The 25,104-nt window shown below is 43.2% G+C and overlaps 1 protein-coding gene across 6 annotated transcripts; it reads left to right on the top strand.

Moving 5' to 3' along the window:
* The first annotated feature begins 354 nt into the window (after positions 1-354).
* On the top strand, positions 355-24,665 carry GPLD1 (glycosylphosphatidylinositol specific phospholipase D1). 6 transcript variants are annotated; one of them, XM_055800951.1, is made up of 25 exons: positions 359-924; positions 3,720-3,775; positions 4,818-4,896; positions 7,431-7,528; positions 8,716-8,826; positions 9,103-9,151; positions 9,657-9,711; positions 10,599-10,706; positions 11,421-11,448; positions 11,536-11,675; positions 12,596-12,661; positions 13,069-13,189; positions 13,923-14,062; positions 15,209-15,395; positions 16,407-16,517; positions 17,533-17,607; positions 17,982-18,138; positions 20,000-20,141; positions 20,670-20,769; positions 20,863-20,956; positions 21,559-21,735; positions 22,039-22,199; positions 22,468-22,494; positions 22,620-22,670; positions 23,797-24,665. In XM_055800951.1, exons 1-25 carry the CDS (start codon positions 828-830, stop codon positions 23,872-23,874), a joined length of 2,508 nt encoding a protein of 835 aa, XP_055656926.1. In that variant the 5' UTR covers positions 359-827; the 3' UTR covers positions 23,875-24,665. The 6 variants fall into 6 exon arrangements, with proteins under 6 accessions (XP_055656927.1, XP_055656926.1, XP_055656925.1 ...); XM_055800950.1 differs by having other exon boundaries at positions 362-924; positions 13,066-13,189; XM_055800952.1 differs by lacking the exon at positions 16,407-16,517 and having other exon boundaries at positions 355-924; positions 13,066-13,189.
* Positions 24,666-25,104: the final 439 nt, after the last annotated feature.

The following is a 25,104-nucleotide window of genomic DNA, read 5'->3' as shown; positions in this document are numbered from 1 at the left end:
TTGGTCTCTGTCATGGCCCTCACCTCCATCTGCTGGGTCCCGTGGTGGCCATGGTCAGCCTCTGCCATGAGGGCTAGTGGCCCTCACCTCCATCTGCTGGGTCCCACAGCAGCCACGGTCAGCCCCTGCCACGAGGGCCATGTGAAGCCGGTGCTCGGTGCCACGGTCCCGCTGGGCACCAGCAGAGCAGCCCGGCCCAGCGGCCAGGCCCGGGGGACGGAGGATGGCTGGGAGCCGCAGCATGCCCAGCCGTTGCAGTCAGGCAGGCATTCGCAGCAATACGCACGGCAGGAGGGCGCAGGATTTCCCCCTGTATCAGTCTGCCTTTCAGTCTGGATTGCGAAACCCAAACGCACGTGTGTAATGGCCTGTCAGCTCAGCAAAGCATGAGAGTTTGTGCTGCCTACGGGTCGGGAGCGAGTGTGTTTCTACTAATCCTGCTTTGGCGATCGGCTTTGATTTTTTGTGAACTCTGACGTATCTGTTGTAAGGGCAGCTCACCATGAGCTGGGCAAACTGGGAGGATGCTCTTCTGTGCTGTGCTTTTGTACGTTAACAGAAAGCTGACTGCTGCTGTGCTGCCCAAACCCCGGAGAGGTTGCAGAATTCAAGAGCGAAGAACACCTCTAGGTAATTTCTTTTTTATAGGTGACTTTATCTGAGGTAAAGAAAAGCATTGGTATAAAACAGCCTTTCAAATAACGGCAGTCGTTTACTTGCTGTGTCAGCGATACGCCCGAAAGAAAAGGCATGCTCCGTAACCCACATTTCAAAGGTCACGGTGCTACCGCTCCAGGCATCTGGAAATCACCGTTGGAGCCAGCGTCATGGCTGGTTTGAAGATTTGGTCTGTTTTGCTGGTTATATTGTGCTATTGCTGTCAAAGATGTATCCCAAGTGGAATTTCAACACATGTTGAAATAGGTAAGTCATGTTTGGGATGAATTTTTTTGTCTTTTGAGTTGCTTGGGAAAAGTAAATTTGGATTTGGCTAGAAAGCTAAGGGAGGGAATAAAGTAATGAGCATTCTACATCATTTTAAAAAAATGTGAATAGCACATAGGATAAATGAGTAGTTTGTCTTTGGAGTTCGAAAATTTACTGTTTTTTTAAGCAAAATGCTTGAATCAATTTGGTTGCGTATTTTTCTGTCTTCCAAAACACAGGCATTATGTAACTGGGATGTTTGTGTCAGTGAGGCTTAGGCAGACTGGGTTTGCTTTGGAGAAAGAAGAGGAATACTTTATGTGGTTTATGGGATTGTTATATTTAAACTAGAGAATAACACAGATCATCCGTGGTAGCTGTGTTTTCAAACCATCATGTATTAATTTTGCCATATCTGCATAAAACATATCTGCATAAAGTAGTGTAAGGGGGTTGTATCTACAACTAACATTGTGAACATTTTTTGTTCCGTGCCTCTTTCTGGTATGTTGCTATCTTTAGCCTGAACAGCCTAGATTTGTAGAAATGAAGGACAGAGCTGAGTGAACATCAAAGTGGGGAAATATTTCTGTTCTGAATTTCTTGTTTACATGTGTTATTTTTAAAATCTGGTTTCTGCTGTAGCTCTTGCAAAACACTCTTTGAGGAGTGTGAGGTTGTTCTGAAACATTTTCAATTGTTTGTTCTTCTGTTTCTGACTCTAAATCTGTTGCTCAAACATCGTAAAACGTATGATGTCTCTGTTTAGGTAATCTCAGACTTTACTGAATGCACACCACTTTGAACAAGTTAAAGGCTGGGATTATTAGTGGCATTCATTTGAGACTGAGAATATGTTCCCTTGCTGAGTGTTGTACCCTCGGTCAGAGTGCTGCAGCCATTTGCTTTTCTTAACCATACATTAAAAAACCCATAGCAATGGGTATACGTCGCGCTGCCTGAGGTTAGGCATGTGCATACATCATTGCAAGCTAGGGGGTCTAACTACTATGAGCTTCTGAAAACTTGAAATAACAGATTTGTTAGAATAGAGTGTATGTGCAAGAAATCTGCAAAGGGAAACAGTTTACAGATCTGTCCCAAAGCAGACATTTTTTTCTAATCAAGGAAGCATATTGTAGAAAACCTGGATTTATATAAATTAAAAATGTTGGTTGTCTGAGGGTAGTGCATACACTGAGCTGTTGGGTCATGGTTTACAACAACTTTTGTCTGTTTGTCTGAAAATGACATTAAACTGGGGTCAGCTCTGATGCTGCTAAAATCAGTGCTTTTGTTAATGTGCGAGTAAAAGCCCATGATGATAAATACTGAAAGCTATTACCAAATCCACACACTGAGTATTCCTAGGGGGGGAAAAACCCAACAGTCTGAAGAAAAAAACTCCTCCGACTTAAACCCAGCACCAAAGTCTATCCAGGACAGACTTCCGAAAGTACTTTTAAAACAGTGAAAAGCTCTGCCTGTTCAAAATGTTGCTCATGTCCTGCATGCTGGGCAGAGCTGTGCTGTGCCCTACTTGCCACAGCCGTGCCGCTGGAGGCCGGGGCTGGTGGCGGGCTGCGGGCTCAGTGGGGCTGTGGGGCTCTGTGGGGCTGTGGGAACGCTCACGGAATTCATTCCAAAGGTTAATGTGTAGGACCTGGACCCACAGGAGTAAGGAGAGAAGTTGGGGGGGATGAGACCTCCCACACTGGGAACGGAGATGTGTGTTGAAATGGCTGAGCCTTAAAATGCTTTTTTATTTCTATTTTTAAGTTATTCCTGTTTTGGTACAAGATTGGTCCTTAAGGTATCTCAACATATCTGTTAAGGATGGTTTAGATCAGTGAGTAAAATTCAAAGTCAAAGATCATTCAAACCCATACAGTTTTGTCTAGGTCTTATTCCAGATTGAAAGTGGGTTATTGGGGGTGAGGGGGGGTGTGCTTTTTTTTTTTTTTTTTTTTTGTGTTGTGGTTTATTTAGTAAAGATTCAATTAAAATCAGCATATTCTGGGTTATCTTGATCAGCCTTAGTTTGTAAATAGTGTGGAAAGGCATGAAGATAACCTACATGTGCAGTTTCAACCAAATAGTTTTGAAGGCAACGCTGGGCATTTTTATAATAGTGTTAATAGATTATCCTTAGGATCTAACATTAATTAGAAGGAGACTTCATTAAAGAAAAGTGATGTCAGTGTATTTCATTGTCCTGTTATGCTTGCTCAAGAAATATTTTTGCATTAAGAATGTCTGCCTATTCAGTGAATAAATAGTATTATTTACCTTACTGACTTTAGATTTCTGTTTGTTTTCATACACGTTAAAAATTCATCAAATTGTTAAACATCCGCATTGATTCCTGAAGTACCTTTTTCAACATTAAGGGCAACAGTGATATTTAAATATGTTTAATGTGGGTCCTTTCCAGCTGGACCCTTAGGATCCACGCTGGGGCCGCGCTGGGGCTGATGGTGTCGGTCGTGGCTGTAGCTCAGTTCTGGATGTGGGGAGTTCCTTTTCCCTGGGGGTTCAGCTCTGTGGGTCGGCCTGGGAGCTGGGGCTTAGAGACAGACTGAGGAGACCTCAGTGCCCAGAGGTGCCACCGAAACGGCCTTTCCTCCCTGGGTCCCTCGGTGAGGAAATGTGCCCTCTGCCGCGTACAGGTGCACCTGTGCGGCTCGGCTTGGGGACGGCAATGCAGTGTGTTCGGGGATTGATAATGCTTCTAAAAACAGGGGCCTGGCCACACTACCTGTAAATCAATACTTCAATATGTTGTTTTTCAGCACATAGAGCTCTGGAATTTTTCACTAGGCGTGAAGGGAATGTTAATTATAGACAGGTAGGAAGCACATTATTGCTTAATTGTGTACACCTTTCTTCTGAATGTTTTTCTGTCTGTCTTCTTGCCTTTCTTTTCTTTATTATTTATTCTCAGTGATATGTGTGTAAATATTGTGCCTAGACTGTATTTTTGCATTTTTTTTTTTGTTGAAAATCTTCTGACTCCTTCTGAATACTATTACAAATATGTAGCAAATATAATGATGTGTTTATACTCTGTGTGTTTTCTCACATGTTTTCCCATCTTCTTAAATCATGCTCATTATGAGTAGTTTTATTAGAATCGCTTGAGGACTTTTGGAATGGAGATGTAATAAACATAAGGACAGCAAAATGGCAGCAAGGTTTGGGATTTGGTGCACCGCATACATCACTGAACTGATTTCTGCTTGGTGCAAATAGCTTTTTCTGTTGTGGGCTGTATCCAGCTGAGCACTGTAAACACGTGGACAGTTTTCATAAATGTATGAGCAACCCCTATATGTGTTTTCTGTTTGAAGCGTTTTTAATATCCTTTAGGGCAGTGTGAAGAAGACCGTTTTATATAACTCGATCTTTTATCAAAGGAGATCGCTCCAGGGAAGTACTCCCATTGTAGACAGCTATGCTGTGATTCAGAGGATGGGAGTTAGCAGCCCAGGCTTTGTGCTTAGCCCAGGAGGAGGGCACCTTCAGAAGGTGAACTCGTGACTTCACCAGCTCCTAAAGTTAGATCATACGAATACTTGCCTAAATGGCCTTTCAAATTGCAGTGTATACCGATCAGTTTAGTTTTGCTTACAAGGATTGGGGGGCGGGAATGGTGTGAGATGCTGCTGCTGCTGAAGCTGGATATTTAAATTAAATAATTTATAGTTTTGGTATTTATATTTTATTATATTATATATTGCATACTGTATAATATATCACATAATATTATATAATATAAAATATTATATTGCTGGGTATTTATATTTCAAATTCTTCTATATTGGCAGTAAACTGTGTTTTCATGCTTTGCAAAGGCATTCTGATTCCTTTTTTCCCCATCCTTTCCCCAGTTATTACTAAACCACCAAGATGCATTTCAGGCTGGGAGTATTTATCCTGATGCCTTTTATCCTATGATCTGCAAAAGAGGTAAGAAAAGCTTTTAAGTAAAATATTGTAACACCTGTATTTTTATGTGAAAATCCTATAGATTTTGGTAGGGTTGAAAATAGCTATGTTGTAGGAAATGAAGTAGGGTCAAAAACACCTTCCTGCAAAAACATCTACCATTTTTGTTAGTATTTTGAGCCTTTTTGTAGAACTCTGTAAGAAAATAATACATTTGAAAATGTTTGTAGAAAGTAACTTTTGGGTAATTTCAACTAATGTGTAGGGCAGTTTGAGAGAAGGATGCTGTTTGATTAAATTAGGTCAGATTACTGAGTGCTGTCTTAGGGAGAAACTGAGAGGACAAATTTATCTTTTTTTCTAAGTCTTAGGGAAACCCTAGAGCTGATTTCTGTATTAGGAAGTATTGCTTGCTTTCAGATCAGTCACAAAGACAGTAAGAAAATATATAAAACAAACCCCACCAAACCAGAACAGTGTACTACTTACTGCGGGGGGAGTTACATCCTAGTTAGCCTTTCTTTTCCAGACTGCTGTCTTCTACATTTTACTGGTTCCTGTTTGAAATTAACGTCAGTCTTAGTTTTGCTGCTTGAAGATCTAAAGACTGCACTACAAAATTACCTCCCTGTTGCAATGGCTGTAAAAAGTATGTCTTGACTTGCAGGTGGTCCCCTGATTTTGCAGCTCTGGTGGATCAGCTCTTGAGCGTAATCAGCTTCTCCAGCAACACCAGAGGTGTAGAACAGCCAGCTAGGGCTTGCTCCAGGGTATTTGCTACTGAAGTGGTAAATCTGGATAGTGGCAATTAGCAAATGGGACAAAGGCAGCCCGTGCTCCAACAACAAGCTGTTGGTTTTTCAGGCACACAGCAGAGACAAGGCGTGATGCCTGGTTCGGGTGAGGGCATCTGGCCAGATGGTTGCTAAGATCTTACCGAAAGTGTGAAGCAGGGGAGGTGGTTTATGTTAGTGGGTCAGGCAAATTCAGGTCCATGAAATTCAAAGTGTTCTTAGGATCCTTGGTTTGCCTCATCTTTTATGGGTTTTTTTAGGTGATTGCCAGTGCCTCTGCTTACCTCAGTATTTGTTTTTCCTGCCTCAAGCTGCAAAATCCTTGTCTTTCCAAGGACACTTTCCTCATCTTTTCCCATTGCCTGCTTTACTCAGAGTCTAAAAGCACATAGTGGCAGCTAGACTTCTTGTTTCTCAGTCAGAGGTTGTTGATGCTGACTGTTGCTTATGCCAGCTACAGGCCGTTTGGTTTATATCCTTACAGGCAGGTTGCCCCATCTGCGTTGCCTAATGGGGGATCTTCTCTGTTGCTACGTCGTGGTACCCAGTTCAAATCCAGATTGCCCCTCTGCTCTGGCATTCAATACCAGTTTTGTCTGCTGTCACCAGGTCACTGTTCCTGGTGTTCTGCCTCGCTTTGCTTAAGATTGTGTCCCAAACTTCAGTCTCGCTTGCCCTGTTTTCAGGACTGATGTTCTCCTGGGATTTCTTCAATTCCTACCTTAAATTGATTATTTCCATCTCATCTTTCCCTTTCTAACAGTTTTGACTTCTGCCTTATAGCAGCCAGAGCCTCTCTACCTGCAGCCTCCAGCCCATATTCCCTCACTGAAGCTGGGGTCCTTCTTCCCTTGTTTTCACTTGGGGCACTTGTCAGCAGTCTCCTTAGTCAGTGTGGAAGAAATAGGGACCTCTGCAGATCTGAGCTGGTTTAGATCAAGAACAAAGCCATCCAGACCGCCTTTGCAGGCAGGAGACAAACTTAGGTGTAGAAGTCTACACTGTGAACATTTAATTTTGGTCTAGTGAATCCTACCTTCTTCCCCCTTAGAGAATTTAATATCATGCTGCTTGATCTTGTCACGTCGTCACTTTGCCCTTAGCTTTATGTAGGTACACAGAAATTTTTAGGCAAGGTCATTGTTAGGTCCTACATAATCTCTTCTGCATAAATCTAAGTGAGAGTAATAATTGATGCGTCAAAGGAAAACCTGATTTTTCCTGCTTTCCTCTGCCCTTCTGCTCCTACACTGACTGCATCTTGGCAAGTGTGCCTTTCTGCTGAAAATGATGATTATGATGACATAGCCCTCCTCCGCCCTGTGGAAACTGCTACCTGTCCGAAAGTATGGTATTTTGAGTTGGCTGCCATGCCCATCAGCCTCCCTGCCCTACAATTTGATGCATTCACTTAGTCAAAAGCTTGGTCAGCTCTCTTTATCCTCTCCATCTGGGAGGCAGTTTTTCGTTGTACTGTACCTAGTCACAGGCACACAGAAAGGGAGCAGGCAAAAAACTTTCCAGTGCTTCATACTGAAATCTTAGAAGGTAAATCTAGTATCTTTTTTGACAATATAAATCATATAAAAATACATCTCATTTGGCTGTTCTCATGTAAGTGGATTGCAAAATGTATCGTCTCTATGATACGAAATTGAACAAGAGTCTGTATTTTTTTTCGTGGGGAAAACCTTTTCTATTTCTTTTTTCTTCTCCCACCCCAAGAATAGATCAAATACTGATACAATTTTATTGCAATAGGAATATTCCATGATGTGTCTGAAGATACTCACTGGTCACCATTTCTCAGCGCAAGTATTCACTACATCAGAAGGAATTACCCTCAGCCTTGGGAAGAAGTAAGAAAATTTCATTAACTTTTGACTTTGCTTTCTACTGTTTTCTTCACCTTCACTACTTGTTACAATTTGATCCTTTGGGAAGTGTAGAAAAAATAGATGTTTTTAAATTAAAGTCTGTGCTGATAGAGGAAAATTTGAAATCCTGTTTTCATCTTTACCAGACAAAAATGTTACGGTTTTCCCATGACTATCAGTTATCTCCAGTGTGGTCTGGTGCTTATGATACACTTCTTGGGACCAAACATCCAAATGTGACTGGTGATCTTGAGTTATTCTCAGATCTGGTTGTGTGTTAGCCGCTTGAAAACCATGTGTCTTTTAGAATTCACACTTGTGAAACCTTGGACTTAGTCCTGATTTGCTTTTGTTTATGGTATATGAGCTACACAGGAGGAGAGGAAAAACAAACTTTCAGAAGTGAAAATTATTTTGAACGTAATATTTTCTTTTCCTTACTGGAGAATTTGCTGTTCTCTCTCTGCTCAGGAGAGTCATCCAGGTGGAGTAACATTTGAGAGTATGCACTCTTTAAAACCTAAACAAGTCTGCCTGCCTTTTGTCGGGCCAGCGGTGATACTGGCCTTGTGACTCTTGGGAAGTATCACTTCATCAAAAACTATGATTCAGTTACAGATTTTTTAAGACCTCTGGAAATTAGAGTGATTCAAGGCAAAGAAGACTTCTCTGGAGAAATTTAGTGTTGCTTATAAATTTATTCCAAGTAACTTTTCTGTTTGTGAGAATGAGTGATTTCATATCGGGACTTTAATCAGGTACTTTTGTGGTGAACAGCACTTGCACAGGAATGCCGGTCTCTCCTCTGTGTGCCCGTGCAACACCCACGGTGGCAGAGGGGCTTCGCTCCTTGGAAGTGGAATTGTTTGTCCCCAGTCCAGAAAAACACTTTAGTACACATCTAACTTGGAACCACACAAGGTGTCCTAATGTCAACCATGCAATTCTATGGCCTTGGACTGTATGAAGTGCTTAAAGCTTCTCAGGTCACAAAAACGTGTCTCCAGCATCAAGGAATGAGTGGTCAACACTTTCTCAGGCTAAATTCTTGGATTATAAGAGTTTCTCACCTTTATGCCTGTATAATGTACTTCTGTAAAATGCTCAACTCTTCTGAAGGATAGGAGTGAAATTACTGCTGTGACTACAAGTGGATTGTTGTTGTGTAGGCTACAGAGAAGCTGGTGGCTTTCCTGTTTGGAATTGCCTCACATATGGTGGCAGACGTTAGCTGGCATAGCCTGGGCATCGACCAAGGATTTCTCAAGGCCATGGGAGAAGTAAGCCTGTGTTATTTTATTTCTTGATATAACTGGGTTTATTGGAAGAGATAGCTTAGCTTTGGACATAGGTGAGGAGGGAAAAGAAAAGCTGGAGCCCTGTTTCAGGAAGGTTTTTGGAGACACGTAATGTCACAAACTCTGTAAGAATGAAGTTGGCCAGGTTTGGGACCTGTAAACATCAGGGCTGCTTGGATGATTTGTTGCTGCTTGTACATTTGTATGGAAGAATGAGTAAAATAAATGGACAGTGTTCTTGGTTTTCTTTTTCTCCAGATTGATTTTCATGGTTCATACTCAGAAGCTCACAATGTTGGCGATTTTGGTAATGTTTCCGTTTGCTGATTTTGGATCCTTCTATTGCAATAATATTGGAAGTCCTCTTCAAAACCATAGTGGGTGATTTTGGCTCCTACCCCATGCAGTGCAGGAGCCAGGAATGGGTCCTGTGGGCACTGTGTTCTCACTCTCCCCCCCAGCTTGTGAAGCTCTGCTATACCTGTCCCCATGCTGCATGTGGCAGGAGGTGTGGTAGGGCATATGGACACTTGTTCTAAAGCCAAAACACAGGCTGAAGGATGCTAATGTTGAAATGGAGTCACTACTGTGATTTTAAATTTTACAATATTCTTATTCTCTGGATGTATAATATATGCAGCATACTTTCAGGTGAACCATTTCTGTATTATAAATGTATAGCTGGAGGATCTACCATATAAGCATAGATAGCATGGCCATACACAGCTTCAGTCATGCTGTTACCCACCATAGGTACTTACCAGGTTTGGATTGTTGGGCTCTGTGGGGTTTTTTCATTCTTCCATCCACAGGAGGAGATGTAGTGAGTCAGTTTGAGCTGGACTTCAGTTATCTGGCATCGAATTGGTAAGATAATGAGATTACTTTCTGTGTTTTAACAAAATGCTGTCCTTTATCTTTCTTTCAAAAGAAATCCTTGCGGCTCTTGGAATTTTTCTGTTTGGTATTCCTTGTATGCATATTTACTGTCCTCTGACATAAAAAAATGGAAAGAGAGAAGAAAAAAAGTGGTTTATGTATAGGAACAGCAAGAAGGATTTAATTTTTTTTATCTGAAGGGAATTATAAATAATTATATATAAAATAATCAGTGAAAAGGGTTTGCTGGAATGTCCTAGCAATTAGTTCAACAAATCTCACTTAGATTTCCATTTAAAGTTTTGGCAGTTGAGGATGTCTAAGGTTATAGATGCTGTGGAATTCAGACAGGTCGTAAAAGCATAAAAAGAAGCAGCAGTTTTAGATATACACTTTTTTTTTTCCCTCACAGTTTTTAACTGGAATAAAAAACTCTTTTCTTTTCCTGTTGATAAAGTAGGCCATTTGAGTTGTTTTGTTTGAGTAGGATGTGGTTGCTCCAGGTGTAGAAGGCACCATTCATTAATAAAACTCTGGCCCAGGTGTGGGAAATGCCTGTTTGGCCATGAGTAGATTCGGCACAGAGGAGAGCTGGAGGACATCCTCCAGGCTGAGGTGATCACCAAGCCGGGGATCCAGCGTGGGCAGTGTGGAAGCCACCAGCAGCAGCCCTAGGGGAACGGCTCTGTGGGCCACTGCCTTTGAGCCTCAACAGGAGAGCGCTGCAAAGAGTAACTGCGCCTGCAGTCCTGGGCTTGTGGGCATGACCTTCTTTTGAAATTTAGAACATTTTAAGGCAGGCTACTGTTGTTACAGAACCTTTTATCAGGGGATGTGGGAAATCTCTTGTTATAATACCTTCGTCTTGTTTTAAGGTATGTGCCAGTCAAAGACCTAGCAGCTATCTATAAGGAATTTTATGGAAAAGAGATCATAACTGAAAGCACAATTACTGACTGTACTTACCTGCTGTTTCTTGAACTGTAAGTAGAATAGCTTTGTCTGGTTTTTCATAAGTGAAAATTTTCATGTAGGAAAATTATCATGATACTATTTGATATGCCTTTTGCATTGATGCCAGCAATATAGACTCCCTACTAGACCCCAAAATAGTAAAACAGCTGATCTTTTTTTAATGGCTAGAATACAAATTTGGACTGCTTAATGACTGTTAAATTCATAATTACACCACATATTCAGCGTCTTAGCTATTTAATGCATGTATGCCTATTTATTTCAAAACAGCTGCATCTTCAGGTACCATTGCATTGTGGCATGTTAGCAATATAAATTTCATGTACTGGAGTAGTGTGCATACCTAAACAGATGGCTTACCTACACTTTGTGTAGATCCTTTCAAGTCCAAGAATAATTCAAAAGAGGCTTCAGATACCTGGCGATGTCTGCTTTTGAATATCATAAAGAGCCTAGCTGTATTCTTTATTTCAGTTAATTACCAATAGTCACACAGCATTTACAAATACCATGAATGAATCCCTCCAAACTAAGGGCAGCAATAAAGTTAATATTATTAATTCTCACATTACAGCTTTAAAAATTATGTTAACAACCAACAAGGAAATGTAATGACTTGCATAGTATTTCCCATACCAAAGCCTTGCAAAGAACTGTTTAAATAATTAAATATTATTAAATTAAGCAAATTTGTTTCTGATTTTTTTTTCTTGTTGTTTCAGGTATGGAGAAAGGCTTGCTGTTAGCAGGGTTGGTTTTCAGTTTTCTTTATAAAAATGAACATACAGCATGAAGACAATGTAACCCATCTTATTAAGTATGTGGCTTGTCTCTTAGCTTTTTTCAACATATGCTAGTAAATCTCCGTTTCTGGTGGAGAAGTTCCACGAGTATTTCCTGGGAGGAGTGGACGACATGGCGTTCTGGACAAACAATATTTTTGAGCTGACGAGCCATATGCTGGAGAGTGGAACCAGGTATGGCGTGTTTCCTGCAATGAGCGCAGTAGTCCAATTCTGACACCCATTAATTGCTCTCCTGAAGGCAGGTTCTTTCCTAGAAAAGGTGCTGAGCTTTAAATCCTCACTGGGACAAAGGGATTTCTGTGGCTGTCTTTTACCTGGGCACGCAGGATGACGTAGACCTTGAATTCACATTTGTTACGTGTTCACCCTCCCTTCCCCAGGCAAGGCTCCGGGGTGCTGAGCGGTGCTCGAGGGGCTGCCTCAGCTTCGCATAGCCCTGCCCTGAGGTTCTGCCGGGCCTGGCTGGGGCTGGGGCTGCCCCTTCTGGCTGCTGTCATCAGCCAGCAAAGGTGGCCCTTCCTAGGGGAGGTCAAATATTGCCTTCACACACTGAAGGAAAATCGGATGAGAAAGAGTAAGGGTATCTATTCTAGTGTTGGAAGCTCAGAACGCCCTGTTTTTATAGAAGTTCTAGTCTTGCTCTGCTCTGTTACAAGTATAACTTTACCATAAATGACTTCGTAAGACCAACAGTGGCAATTAATCCATGCATTTATATGGAAAATACCACCGCAACTGTTTTGGAAAAATGATGTTGGAAATACAATATGGCATAATCTGTTGTGTTCTTTGTTCCAGAATGGCACTTTCATTAAAAGTGCTTTAGATCAATAGAATTAGCAGGACAAGTTGCAATATGCTTCCATTATATAAAGACATGTGAGATTCATGTAGAACCTAATGGAGGTCATTAAAATAAATGTCAAAGGGGTTCCTAAGGATCACGGTGGTGCTCTGAATTTGAATAAGCAGGCTTTCTTGAGGAATCTGACGACTTCTAACAGAGGAACCAGTAAGAATAGGATAGTGTATTTTTAGTTTCACTTCCATTGTGGGAAAACCTTTAAAATGCATTCTGCATGTTTCTTCAGTGGCTGCTTCCTGCCCGAGAACCCTCTGTTTATAAACTGCACAAGCGAGCACAAGGTCAGCTACGTGTAAGTACGGCTCTGAAGGTTCAACGATTTACTGATGAAAGGAGAGTCTTCCGCTAGTGTGGACAGTGAACTATTAATAACTAGAGATCTTTTGGGTTATGTACAGAAATACGGGACTCCGCTGTTTGGAGCACGAGTGTGTGTAGTCCTCTGGCAAAGATCTCGAGAGAAACCAGCTTAATTGGTTTCTTTTGAGAACTCTGTTTATATGTGGGAGAAATGGTCACCTGATTACATGCAATATATTTGCTTCTCCTAGCTTTGTCATAAAATACTCAAGCCATTAATTCAGTTATTTTATTGTTATTATAATAATATTTTTATAATTATAATTATAATTAATTATATATATATATATAAAAAAATAATTATAATAATAATTGTTATGACTGCCTTTATTTTAGCAGAAGCAAACAGTCAAAACACGAACATCAGAAAAATGCGACTTCTTTGCTTACAAAAACACTTGAAAAGAATATCAGTTTTACAGAGAGAGGAGTTCAGTTCAACATGCAACCTTGGGCAACAGTAAGTGAGAAGCAACAAATGTGTCAGGTAGAATTCAGCTCTGTATGACACTTTTAACTTCTGTCTGAAGTGCTGCGTGGTGGAGCAGGGTCTCTGGATGTCAACAGTACTCTCTGACTTCACTTCATGGAGATTTCAGCACCATTGTTAATCTGTATATTTATGTGTACATTGTAAATACTAAATTTTTATGCTTTGCTCATTGTGTAATGAAGTTAGAATGCATCTTGCAGTGCTAAATATAACAGAAATGTATCCTTAGTATTTAAGAATCATACAATCACTTTTTGAGGGTAAGAAGTCCCAACAAAGCATAGCAGTGAGCAGTTAGCAGTGCTCCATTTAGAGCATACAGATCTTTGTCTTTCTAGAAAATGGTGCTCATGACCTGAGCCAGAGAGCACTTAGATCAATGTGGCGATTTCCACCGTTGGTGACTTGATTTTTGAGGTGCTCCATAATGTTCTAGAGCAGGAGTCCTCAAATGTTTTAAACAGGGAGCCGGCGCGCAGATGAAGTGGCAGGCAGTCATCTGTGGCTGCTTGGTTTCCCCCCCCAACCCCCGGGGGGGGGGGTGGAGGGGGGGCATGGGGGGTTCTGTAAATACCAGGGACCGGATTGAGGACCCTGGGGGGCTGTATCCAGTCCGCGGGCCGTAGTTTGAGGACCCCTGTTCTAGAGTTTCAGCCTGTCTTTTAACCATTCTTGTGTCTCTCCATTATTTTTAATTCAGAATTCCCTCCGCTTGCTAAACCGTGATTTTGCAACCAATGTCTGGAGAGCATTAGCAGCAACACCTTGGAAATCTTCTAAGCACATCTCCAAGCCATCAGCTTCATATTTTCTGACTTCACCCTACGCTAGACTTGGATGGTTGGTATTTTTTTCCCTCCCGCCTCCCTCTTAATTTCTGAAAATTTTGAGTACCCACCAAAATATTAATGTTTATTCCTTGGATACTCTTGAAAGGTGATAATCCAAATCAATTAGTGGCAAATCTGGCTGAATGGCTTATTTTATCTGGCCAGAACAACAGGTTCACCCATAAGACCTTTCAGGTGTTAATGTAAGCCTCTTTGTGCCGGTATTGCATAAAACTGTATCAAGAGCAAAATTTGCATTCAGTTTGAGTTCTGGTCAGATAACCTCTTTCTGTGGAAGGGTGGTCTTGTAAATTTTTTTGCAGTCTCTCCTTAGTGAAGGAGCTCAGTGTTCTGTCTGTGATCAGGCTCTAGTTCTAAACAGCGTAGGAACATTGTTACCCTTTTTTGGTTATCAGTTGATGTTTGTGCAGAATTAATTGTTTGTCCCAAATTGATCACTGGTGGTGCCTAGCAGGTGTTCTTGGAAACACTGCAGGACCAGTAGGGAGACAGATTCAGGACGCAGAAAGAGGCATATTCTCTCTCCTTGCCTGAGAGGTTCTGGCTTGACCTGCCACAGGGAAGAGTAATAAAATAAATTTGGAATGCTGCTCATCTTGCTTTATTTCTTCTGGCTCAAAAACTGAAGTTTTAATTATTGAGTTTGCTTCACACCAGCCAAATTAAAAGTAGTTAGTTCTTCTGTCTCCGCATTCCCTGTCTAAACTCCAGCATGTTACTGAGACCCGTGATCCCTTTGCTTATCTCCTGTCAAGTCCATCGATTAAACCAGAGGTTCTGTTAAAAAGATACTTAATTTCATCTTTTATATTCTGTGTCATATGCAAGCAGCCTTTGTTCATGCTCCTTGCTCTGATTCCTCTCGGGTGCCTTGTGTCAGTAAGGAAAAAGCAGTTCCTACAGATCTCTGGTGCCGTAATGGAAGATGAATGTTCAAGGCTCTGGGGGGTTTTTTATTTAATTCAAGAAAACAAAAATCAAATATATAAAATGAAAAAAGCTGTTTAGATTTTTACAAAAATAGGTGGGAAAGACAAAGTCTTGGTTTACATGAAAGAAGTGGAAGTATTTTCTGCTAATGTTGTGGTAGTCTGGAAGCTCACGCTATGATTTTGTTGCCTCCCTTGCTGAACAGGGCAGTGACCTCAGCTGACCTGGACCGGGACGGGTACGAGGACCTGGTGGCTGGAGCGCCAGGGTACAGCACGCTGGGCCACGTTCAGCTAGGGCGGGTGTATGTCATCTACGGCAACCAGTCAGGTTTGCCGCCAGAGGACATGGATCTGGATGAGAGAGCTGACCAAGTGCTCCAGGGTCATCAGGTGAGGGGTCACATCAGATATCTGGTGTTTGGGGGTTTTTTTTTGCCTGAAAATGTGGTACATTTTGACTGAGCAACAGTGTCATTAATATGGGTGAGGATTATGCCTGAAATACATCCCCCTGATAAAAGGATGCTGTATGCTTTTCAAGAAAAGGAACTGTTCCCGGAGTTACAGGAACAATTAAAGCAATGGTCACCTGTAGGTTCACTTTTATTGCTGTGCCAGATAAGTGGGTATTAGAACATAATTTGCCCTTGAATAAAACTGAGGTAGTGTCTCTGTAAGTCACAGTATAGCTCATGCTGGTCCCTGCATTTAAGAAAATACTGTGATCTTTCCCCTCCTTTTTCATTGAAAATTATTAATTCAACTTAAGTTTCAATCCCTTCAAAGCTACATTTTTTCATTAATTGATAACTTCTCACAAAACAATTGTTTGTCCTTACTAAGAGTACATGTTATTTTAAAAAATGAGAAAACTACAATTCGACATGGTGACTGGCTTGTGACTGAGAAGCAGGATCAAATCATCTCTTTGAGTAATAAAGACGATCCTCTGTACAAAATCTTTATTTACAAAGAAGAGAATGGAGAGAGATGAGATACATTTCCCTTTAATCTCTTTCTGTGGTTTACACACTGTGGCGTTACCAGCTGCTGCCTTTCACCTTGTGGTGGTTCACAGCTATGATGCTGTTAACAGGAAGGGTCACAGGTATAACCCCAGGGGGGCATTAGGCTCGGCAGAGGCGACAGCGAAGCAGCACCACATCCTGCGCAGGTAGTGCACGTTTTAGCACCTCCATAGCCGAGTTAGTGTCTTAGTATGACAGCTGTGGCTTGGGAGAACAGTGACACTAAGAAAATCTGAAGGATTTTTGGGATAGATTTTTCTCATCTCTGCTTCCAGTTCTTCCCCGTGCTGTGGTTGCAGACGTGCATTAGGTTTTGATGGTTTCATCTTGAAAGTGTCTGTTATTTTCATGGGAGCATTCCCTCTTCTTTCAGCCTTCAGGAAGATTTGGTTCTGCCTTGGCCATCCTGGACTTCAATGTGGATGGAGTGCCAGATCTGGCAGTTGGAGCCCCTTCTGTGGGATCTCAGTTTCTTACTTACAAAGTAAGCCACACACATGGGTTTCTTGGGTTTTTTTTCCCTCCGAGCAGAACATTTTTATTGATGCATTGGGGTTTTTTTGAACAGCAAAATGAGAATTTCTGTTGTTGCTCAAGGCACATTGCAATTTCAACACAAAGGGTTATTAACCCTTGTGGGTACTTTGACTAGAGCAGTGGCAGCTGCCTGTGTGTCTCTTCCAGTGGCCTTTTTGCATGTTAGCAGTCCAAATCAGATTCCAACTTTGCAGCAGTGATGCGCTGGAAATGTAAGGAGCCGTTCATAAAATACAGGTGCACTCTTTTTGTTTGGGAACAGAGAGTCTGGAACGGGCATCATGGGTCAGTGAGCCTTGTCATCTGCTTGTCACTGTCACAGGCCAACAGATGATATCTAAAGTGCGATACAAACACAGACACACTTCATAAAATAATCAAGCTACAGAGGCTTAATGACTTGCAGCTTACCAGATAAGCCCACATAACGGTCCCTGAGTATTTTCAGCTCACACGAACTGAGAAGCAAAATGTTTTGGTTTAAACCACGTCCATTAAGCTTAAAACTCTTCAGAATTTCAGATCCTGAAATAGCTGCCTAAATAGGAATTTAAATGCTTTCACATAGACCCACTGGCATGGAAAATTGCATGCACCTGTTGTACTTGGCACTGTGCACCAGTGCATTAAATAGTACTTAACAAAATTTGAGCCACCTGAATGTGTGTATTAGCAAATATAAATATCCAGTATACTGTCCTTACCCACAGTATGAGGAAAATGTACTTCTCTGTACATCTCTAAGTTTGTTGCCAGGTTATAGCAGCACCCATTGCAGCACGGGTGTTATTAGGTTTGGGGTGGAAAAGACAGTATCAGGGGAAGGTTCTAATATTTTATATGTAAATTAATATTTATTAATAGCCCTTGCAGAACTGTTTTACTCCTTGTGCTTTGTCCCAGATTTCGGTCAGTGCAGACATGCGGGTGCTCTCATGTTGTGTTTGCTTTCCCTGCTGTAGGGTGCTGTGTATGTCTATTTTGGCACTGAGGGAAGAGGCTTGGCATCTCAGCCAAACGTTACCATAACTTGTCAGGTAAATGCGTCAGATTAACACAGGGCTACCCAGGCAGGAGGTGGGGGAAGGGCGCTTATGGGCTTAAAAAAAAAGAATGTTAAATTCTTAATTGCAAGGGGATTTAGACTGATGGGGATGATGCAAGCAGGTGCTTGCTTGGGTTGATTGTACGTGGGAAATACACTTGTACTCCAGTGCAGGGGAGGCAACAGGGTGAACAGAAAGATGGATAGCCCTCAAAAATCCCTCAAAGAAAATGAAATTGAAGTCAGAGAGTGGGAGGGTAATTTGATCAGGAGCAAAGTTAGCTCTTTAGAAGAAAATTGCTCTATTTTGTTACAGAACTGGTGGTTTCAGTTCAATGTCAGGCTTAAACTAATTGTTTATTGCAGTATTCCTACTGTAATCTTGGTTGGTCCCTCCTGGCAGCTGATGTTGATAGAGATGGAAATGCTGATCTGGTTGTGGGCTCTCCATACGCACCTGGTGGTGGGCAGCAGAGAGGATTTGTGGTTGCATTTTACTCTTATTTCAACAGGAGTGACCGAGGTAATATCTGCTGAGTAGATTAACCCACCCATATTTCATGTGACTGTTCATTTATTCCTAACTAATCGTAGGATAATTCAGGTTTGAAGGGATCTTGAGAGGTGCCTAGTCCAGCCTCCTACCCAAGGGGACAGCTGTGAAGTCAGACTGGATTGCTCAGGGCTTTGTCCAGTCAGAGCTTAAAAGCCCCCAGTGGTAGAGATTGTGCAGCCACTCTGGGCAGCTTTTCCACTCCTTGGTTGGCCTTATCGGGGAAAAATGTCTTGTTACAGCCAGTGTGAACCTCTCTTGCTTCAGCTTATGCCTGTTGTCCTCCCCGCACGCCCAGTGAAGTCAGAGGCACAGAAGGCATGGGTACCCCAGTGCACTGGGCACAGCCTGGCTCTGTCTCCTTGTTAACATCCTTATAGGTACTGGCAGGTGCCGTTAGGTCCTCTCAAAACCTCCTCTCCTCCAGGCTGAGTAAGTCCTGGTCCGCCAGTCTCAGCTCACAGCACAAGTGCTCCAGCCCCCGGCCATCTTGGGGGCCCTCTATTTGCTCCAGTTTATCAACATCTTTCTTGTTCTGTGGGGTTCAAAACTGAGCAATAGGTGTGGTCTAGGGAGGAGGGGAGGGGGAACAAGCCCTTCTCTCAGTCTCTTTGCCATGCTCCTGCTTGTGTAGCCTGGGATGCTGCTGGCCATCTCTGCTGTCAGAGCCCTGTGCTCAGCACGCTGCCTGCCAGGCTCGCCAGGACATTTTCCACACAGCTGCTCCCCAGCCTGCGTCACTGCTGGAGCATCTCTTTCTCGGGGCAGGGCTTTGTGTTCATACTCGTGAGGTTTGTGAGGTTCCTGTCCAGTTCCCCAGCCTGTGTGGGGCCCTCTGAATGGTCGCCCTGCCCTCAAGCGATAGCCCCCAGTCTCCTGTCATCCACCAACCTCATGGAAGGGCACGTGGTTGCCTTTTCCCGATCATTTATAAAAGTGTTCAGCAGGATGAGCCTAAAGATCGATGCCCGAAGGCACTCCACTGTCCCAGCCCGCTAACCGCTGCCCTGTGAGGGCATCACAACCAGGAGTTTCCCCTCTGGTTTTCCACCCACACAGGCTGCAGTGTCCCAGCTGGGGTACAGCAGCACTGCGGGGGACGGCGCTGAAGGCCTTGCTAAAGCAGCCGAGTCCGCTGCGTGTTGGTGGTACCAGGGCAGGCTCACCTCTGCCTTGGGCATTGGCAAACGTACCTCCAAAGATGATTTTTTATCATTCTGTGTGCTCCTCAGGTGGCTAAAGGGGAACGCTACAAGCGAATACAGCTAATGAGTGCAGGCGGTGAGGACCGTTGTGCTGAGGGAGGGAAGGCCACGTGTGGAGCTAAGCCGGGTCCAGAGGGGCTGGGCGGGATACGCAGGTGTTCAGAGCTTTGTCAGAGCCATGTAGCTGAGACTTCCAGGAAGGCTTAATTTCTGTGGCTTGTTCTACTTCATGTAAAATTAGAAGCCACAGGGAAAACGGGTTTGAAATCACTGCTGACTGACATTTTTGTGAAACCAAAACAGGATGATTTGCCTTAAAGCCAGGATTATCTGAAGCTACCCCACCCACCGCCTCTGACGAATTACGAGTCCTGGTAAATGGTTTCTGTGCTGGCCTGTCCCTAAGGAGGAGTCACTAGTTTGGGGCAGGCTTGACCGACAGCTCTCGCGTGAATAAAGGCTGTCACTGGCCACCAGCTGCCGGCTGTGCAAGCTACGGCGCCGGGTCACGTGCGGTGTGACTGCATATAGAAACTTGTCCCACGGTGAATCAGTAGAAGGTTGCTGACAGATTTTTCTATGCCAGGGTACACCGAGATTAAATTCGTATTTTTCTGGTCTGTCAGGACTTTTGTCAGTACAGGATGCCAACTGGATGGTAACAGGGGAAGAAAACTATGCTTGGTTCGGATTTTCGCTTGGCAGCTGCCAGCTGGAGGACGTAACATTGCTGCTGATCGGTAGCCCTACATGGAAGAATTGTTCCAGGTGTGTGGTGTACGACAGCTTGCTCTCTCCTCCATTCTGCCCTACTTCTACAATGTTTAACATTTGTAATAATTACACTTCCAGCTTTTCAGGAAGTTTCCTCTTTGTCCTGCTTAGAATATTTTTGTTAAATTATATTTTCATGCCTTCAGCCTTCCTTATGGAGAGGGGTTTTTTAGACCGTCTATAGAGAGGGTCTTTGTTATTTAGAGATACTTGAGAATTTCTTGGGTTTTCTTGGGGAGGGGGAGAATGGGCACAAAAGTGCAGCTAAAATAATCCTGTGGCGTTTATTTCAAGATAGCATTTTTAAAAGCAAACCAAACACAAAAATGTATTGGGTGGTAAATGGATAGACAGAGCAGGTCTGTGCTTTAAACGTTAACTAGTTAGAACAAGCATGGGAATCACTAAAATAGATTTCTGGAATTTGGCAGCTGCTATTATTCCAAACTTAAAAAGGGGAAAATATTTTAAGAGGAGCAAGCCTAGTCAAATATACAAATATCTTTTGCATCGTAATTCAAGCTGCAATCCCTTCTCATCGGCTGTGGGACAGAGCGTCGGGAAGGTGTATGGCTATAACCCCCCAAGCACAAAGCGCTGGTTTGCAGTGACTGGAGACAAGGTAGGGCTGCTTCTGTAGTCCGGGAGCTTAGGGATAACTGGAAGTGACGTGACAGTCTGTAGAAATGACATAGGTGTTTGAAAAATCTCACAGGCGATGGGCAGAACGGGTTTGTCTCTGGCCAGCGGTGTGATGTCTGTGGCTGGGATCACAAGGACAGTTTTGGTGGTGGGTGCCCCTACTGCAGGTACGTCCTGAAAGCTGGAGACCGTTTCTGGTTTGGGTTGTTTCTTTCTGCATGACCAGGGACAGATACAAAGTTAAAAGTTAGAAAAGGGACCTTTTTACTGCCACATAATTAAAAAAACCAACAAACCCAAAAGTGAGAAATAGTTGCTGTAACCACCTGTAAGTGCCTGACATGTAGAGTTCTTTCTCTATACCTCAACTTCAACAGAGGTTTTTTTCCCTTCCTTAAAATCAGCTTAAGTGGCATTACCACCTTGCATCATTTATGTGGCAGTGATTTGCTAGTAGACTGCGTATTTCTTGGAGTTAACAAAACACAGTATTTTGTCCTTATTCTGGCAGCGGGCAGTAAGGAACTAGGAAAGTAAAAATGCAGAATTCTAACCTGAACCCATTTCCCCCCCAGATGCTATTGTTAAGAGACTGTTTCTATGCTAGTTACTTTTAGTGCCATATAACATTCAATCTTTTTTCATAAATTACATTAATTTTGTCCACATGATGTAATGCCAGCATTACCTGCTGTCAGTGTATTGCAGGTATTAAACCTGAGTTCCTATACCTGACGCTCACATTCTGTTACTGCTGGTGTTTTTGCAGACAGCCTGTCCAGGATTTCATTTATATCCTCGGTGCTGCACCAGGCTGGCCTGGCTCTGGTGTACGACCTGGCAGACAGCACCAAGCCTTCTTTGCTCAGCACCTTCAGTGGGGACAGGAGGTTTTCTCGCTTTGGAGGAGATGTATACTTGAGTGACCTGGATAATGACGGACTAGGTAAAGCTTGATGAATCTAGCTGAGAAGTGAAATGTTTTACATTTGGCAATGGGAAGACTGGTCACCTACGTATTGATACACGCGCTAAACACAGCCTGCGTCCTCAGTGGGCTTGTACCGTTATTCCATCGTGCTGTGGGGGGAGGCGGCTCTGAAATCCTAAGCAACTCAGCCAGAACTCATTTTAACTGTCTTTAATAGGAATTGTGGCATCTAGCGGTATGTAAATGCTGACTCTCTCGTGCTTTGATTTAGCATTATTTCACTTCTGATGTGTTACGTCATCCTTGTCATATTTGCAGATGAAATGATTGTGACATCCCCGCTGCGAACGAACGGTATCACCACGGTACTGTTCAGCGGGGCGGCTGGCCGCGTTTATATCTACAACGGAAAGCAGGCATCCACCGGGAACGTGACAAGCCACTGCAAATCATGGGTATCTCCCTGTCCTGAAGACTGGGTAAGAACACATAAAAAGCGTTTAAAAAATCAGGGCATGAGGTCATAATGACTGCTAGTTAATTACATCCAGTACAGGTATCTAGTGCATCCTGACTTGGTTTCAGAAAACAGTTGGTTTACTTACATTTCTGGACCTGTGTGATTTGGCTCCTCCTGTTTGTTCTTGAATTTCTTTGCTGTTCAGGAGCCAGGGTTACTGCACTGGTCTTACGCTATCCTAGTGTGGGTCTCTCCACTGATTATTTTTTTTTTTCTCCTTTCTTCAGGCCCAGTATGTCCTGATTTCTCCTGAGGTGAGTAACTAGAAAACAGACTACTGAAAGCAGTAAAAGTCCCACTTTAAAAAACACCTTTGCATGTTATATATATATATAAATATGTATATAATTGCATTATAACAAGCAATGTTATTTTACAGGAACTATCAAGATTTGGGAGTTCTGTTATCACTGTGAAATCGGAAAGAAAGGTGAGAAAAATTACTGTTGTCACTCACTTTGTAACATCTTTCTAACTCACATAACGAGAGGTGTTGGCTTGTATATGCATCTTACTCATTTGCAGAAGTCTTAAGTGCTTTACATAGATAAATCAGTCATTCTCTGAGCTGGTACATAAAACCATTTAAAAGGTGGATGAACTCTGGAGTTGCCAAAATTTTGGCACCTCACACCTGAATTGAAAGAGGTCATTTTAAAACAGCCCAAAATCTGAACAGCTGAGGAGCGTGCTGACGGGTGGCACGGGAGGCTGAGCATGGGTACCAGCGGGCATGCAGAGGGGTGCTCAGTGAGGCAATACTGACCCGCTTGCTGTCCTGGCTACCGCTGGCAGCGAGCGCTGTTCATGTGCGGTGTATTTCCGAGCACAGAGAGGCCCAGTTCTTTCCTGAATGATTTTGGATGTGTTTGCGTACCCGTTTCTCTCTGTTTGCCTCAAGTGCCCATTATTTTATCAAAAGTCAATCCCTGTGTTTGTGTGATGCACTGAGGATCCTTTTTTGGTGCTGCTTGAAGGTTACTTAGTGCTTGTCCAGCTGAGGGGAGTCCAATGTTCTGCTCACCCTGCCATAACGGGTGTGGGAACTGGGGTTCTCTGTGCGAGTACGGAGAAAGCCTCAGCACCAGGCTGAGGGCTTCAGCGGTCAGTGTTTGGCTTCTTGCTGTTACAATGTGCAGCAGAGAAACACCTGGAACTGTAAACGCGTCTAAAGGAGGTCAGGGTGCCTAATCCAACACCTGAAACCCAGGCAGCGGGGAGGGCTCCTGCAGCACCCTTCCCCCAGCAGCTGTGCTCCCTTGCCGTGGCACCAATCCAGTCCACACTCCTGCTTCATCTGTATCGATCTTATCCCAGAGCATTTGCATTGGCAGGGGAGTTATTTAACTGGTTCCAGCTTCTTCCAGTTTCCCAAACAAAATAAAGCCTGTTTGCCAGATGGTTTTGGTAACCGCTGTTCCGACGAGGTGGGTGACTCCCCATCGCAGTTCTGTGCGATGCCCATGACAGGGACACAGTCCGGTTTCCCCCAGGGAAGCTCACAGCAGTCAGGCCCCTGCAGTCGCCCTCAGTAACCCTTTGCTCTGTATCTGCAGAAGGAAGTTGTAGTGGCAGCAGAGAGAAGCTCGGCGAGAGCCCGGCTGGGCGGCCGGCTTTTCGTCTACTCGCTCTGAATGGGCGCGGCCGGTCTGGTGCTGGAGAATCTCCGTAGCGTCTGCGATACTTTCCTTCACAAACCAACGACCCCAGGACAGTGAGCTTTTGCCAGAGGGATGTCCCAGGCAGCTGGCCAGGGGCCTAGAGGGCACTAAGGGAGGGATGGGCACTGTTTTTAAGTGAAAGGGAATATGGGCCTTCCTGGTGGTTTAACTTACAAACCAGCCAAAGCTATGTCAGCCATGTAAAAGCACAAATTACTTCTGTTGTGAGCAGCAGCATCACTTAACCTACAACAAACTGGTCTGAAAGCCTTTGAGAGGCCACAATGAGCGGGCGGGTGGACTTCTGGCAGTAATACTCGGCTGTGTAAGGAATATTCAGTGGTCACCTTCTTTACTGGTCAGGGTATTTACTTGACCAAACCGGGGACAAGTAGCATGTAACTTACAGCTCCTTGTATGCAGCGACACAGACGGGGATTCCAGGTGGCAGCAGGACTGCCTCCGCCTCCAGCAAGCCTCACAGCGGGCGCGCAGGCTGCGGAACAGCCGGGCTCTCCCAGAGAGAAAAAGCACAAGCAAGACTGGTTACGTTTAAGGAAATGCTTCTGCTTTCGCACTCGTGGCTGACACTATTCTGACACCCTTTCTTTGTGTTTTCATGTAAAATTCCATGACCATGGTAACTTAGAATTGTTAACAGCTTTTATTATTAACAGTATTGTCTTCAGCTAATTAACACTAATTTTGTATGATGCAGGTTTAACAGTGTGCATCAATTACCTATTAAACAACTTGAGCAGCAAGATGTGATGCTATTATTACCAACACCAATCCGTAGGCACATACATGTATGTATTCTCTCTTGCCTCCTTCACAAATCACTATTATCTTTAATAACAGAATTCCACGCTATTCCACTGATTTGTAACAGTCAGATTCCACAATGACACACCTCAACTTACCTTCTTAGGAATTCTCTCTCTCAGAGATGTTGGTTGAATTATAAAAAGAAAACAGACCGAGGTGACTATTAGCTTGCTATATAATGTGTTCTGACATCTATTTTGGTTGAAAAAAAAAACCAACCAGGGTTAAAATCTGAACTTTATGAAAGAATTGACTTGATGGAACTAGGAGTACAGTTACCTTACAGATCCATGAGGTGCGGTGTGAGGCAAAACAAGCAATGTGTGGTTACAGGGACAAAGCAGAGGTTTTCAATGAAAACTGATGAAACCAGTA

Source organism: Falco peregrinus, chromosome 3 (assembly GCF_023634155.1).
Source record: "Falco peregrinus isolate bFalPer1 chromosome 3, bFalPer1.pri, whole genome shotgun sequence".
NCBI lineage: Eukaryota > Metazoa > Chordata > Aves > Falconiformes > Falconidae > Falco > Falco peregrinus.
This window is presented reverse-complemented; position numbering and strand designations above follow the sequence as displayed.

What these genes read in the sequence shown, in the direction of transcription:
- GPLD1 (XM_055800950.1), top strand. Translation starts at nt 828, where the DNA reads ATGGCTGGTTTGAAGATTTGGTCTGTTTTGCTGGTTATATTGTGCTAT. An exon ending in TACCTGCTGTTTCTTGAACT is followed by an intron (nt 10,707 to 11,420) that starts GTAAGTAGAATA and finishes TTGTTGTTTCAG; the next exon opens with GTATGGAGAAAGGCTTGCTG. An exon ending in GGTGGGTGCCCCTACTGCAG is followed by an intron (nt 20,957 to 21,558) that starts GTACGTCCTGAA and finishes GTGTTTTTGCAG; the next exon opens with ACAGCCTGTCCAGGATTTCA.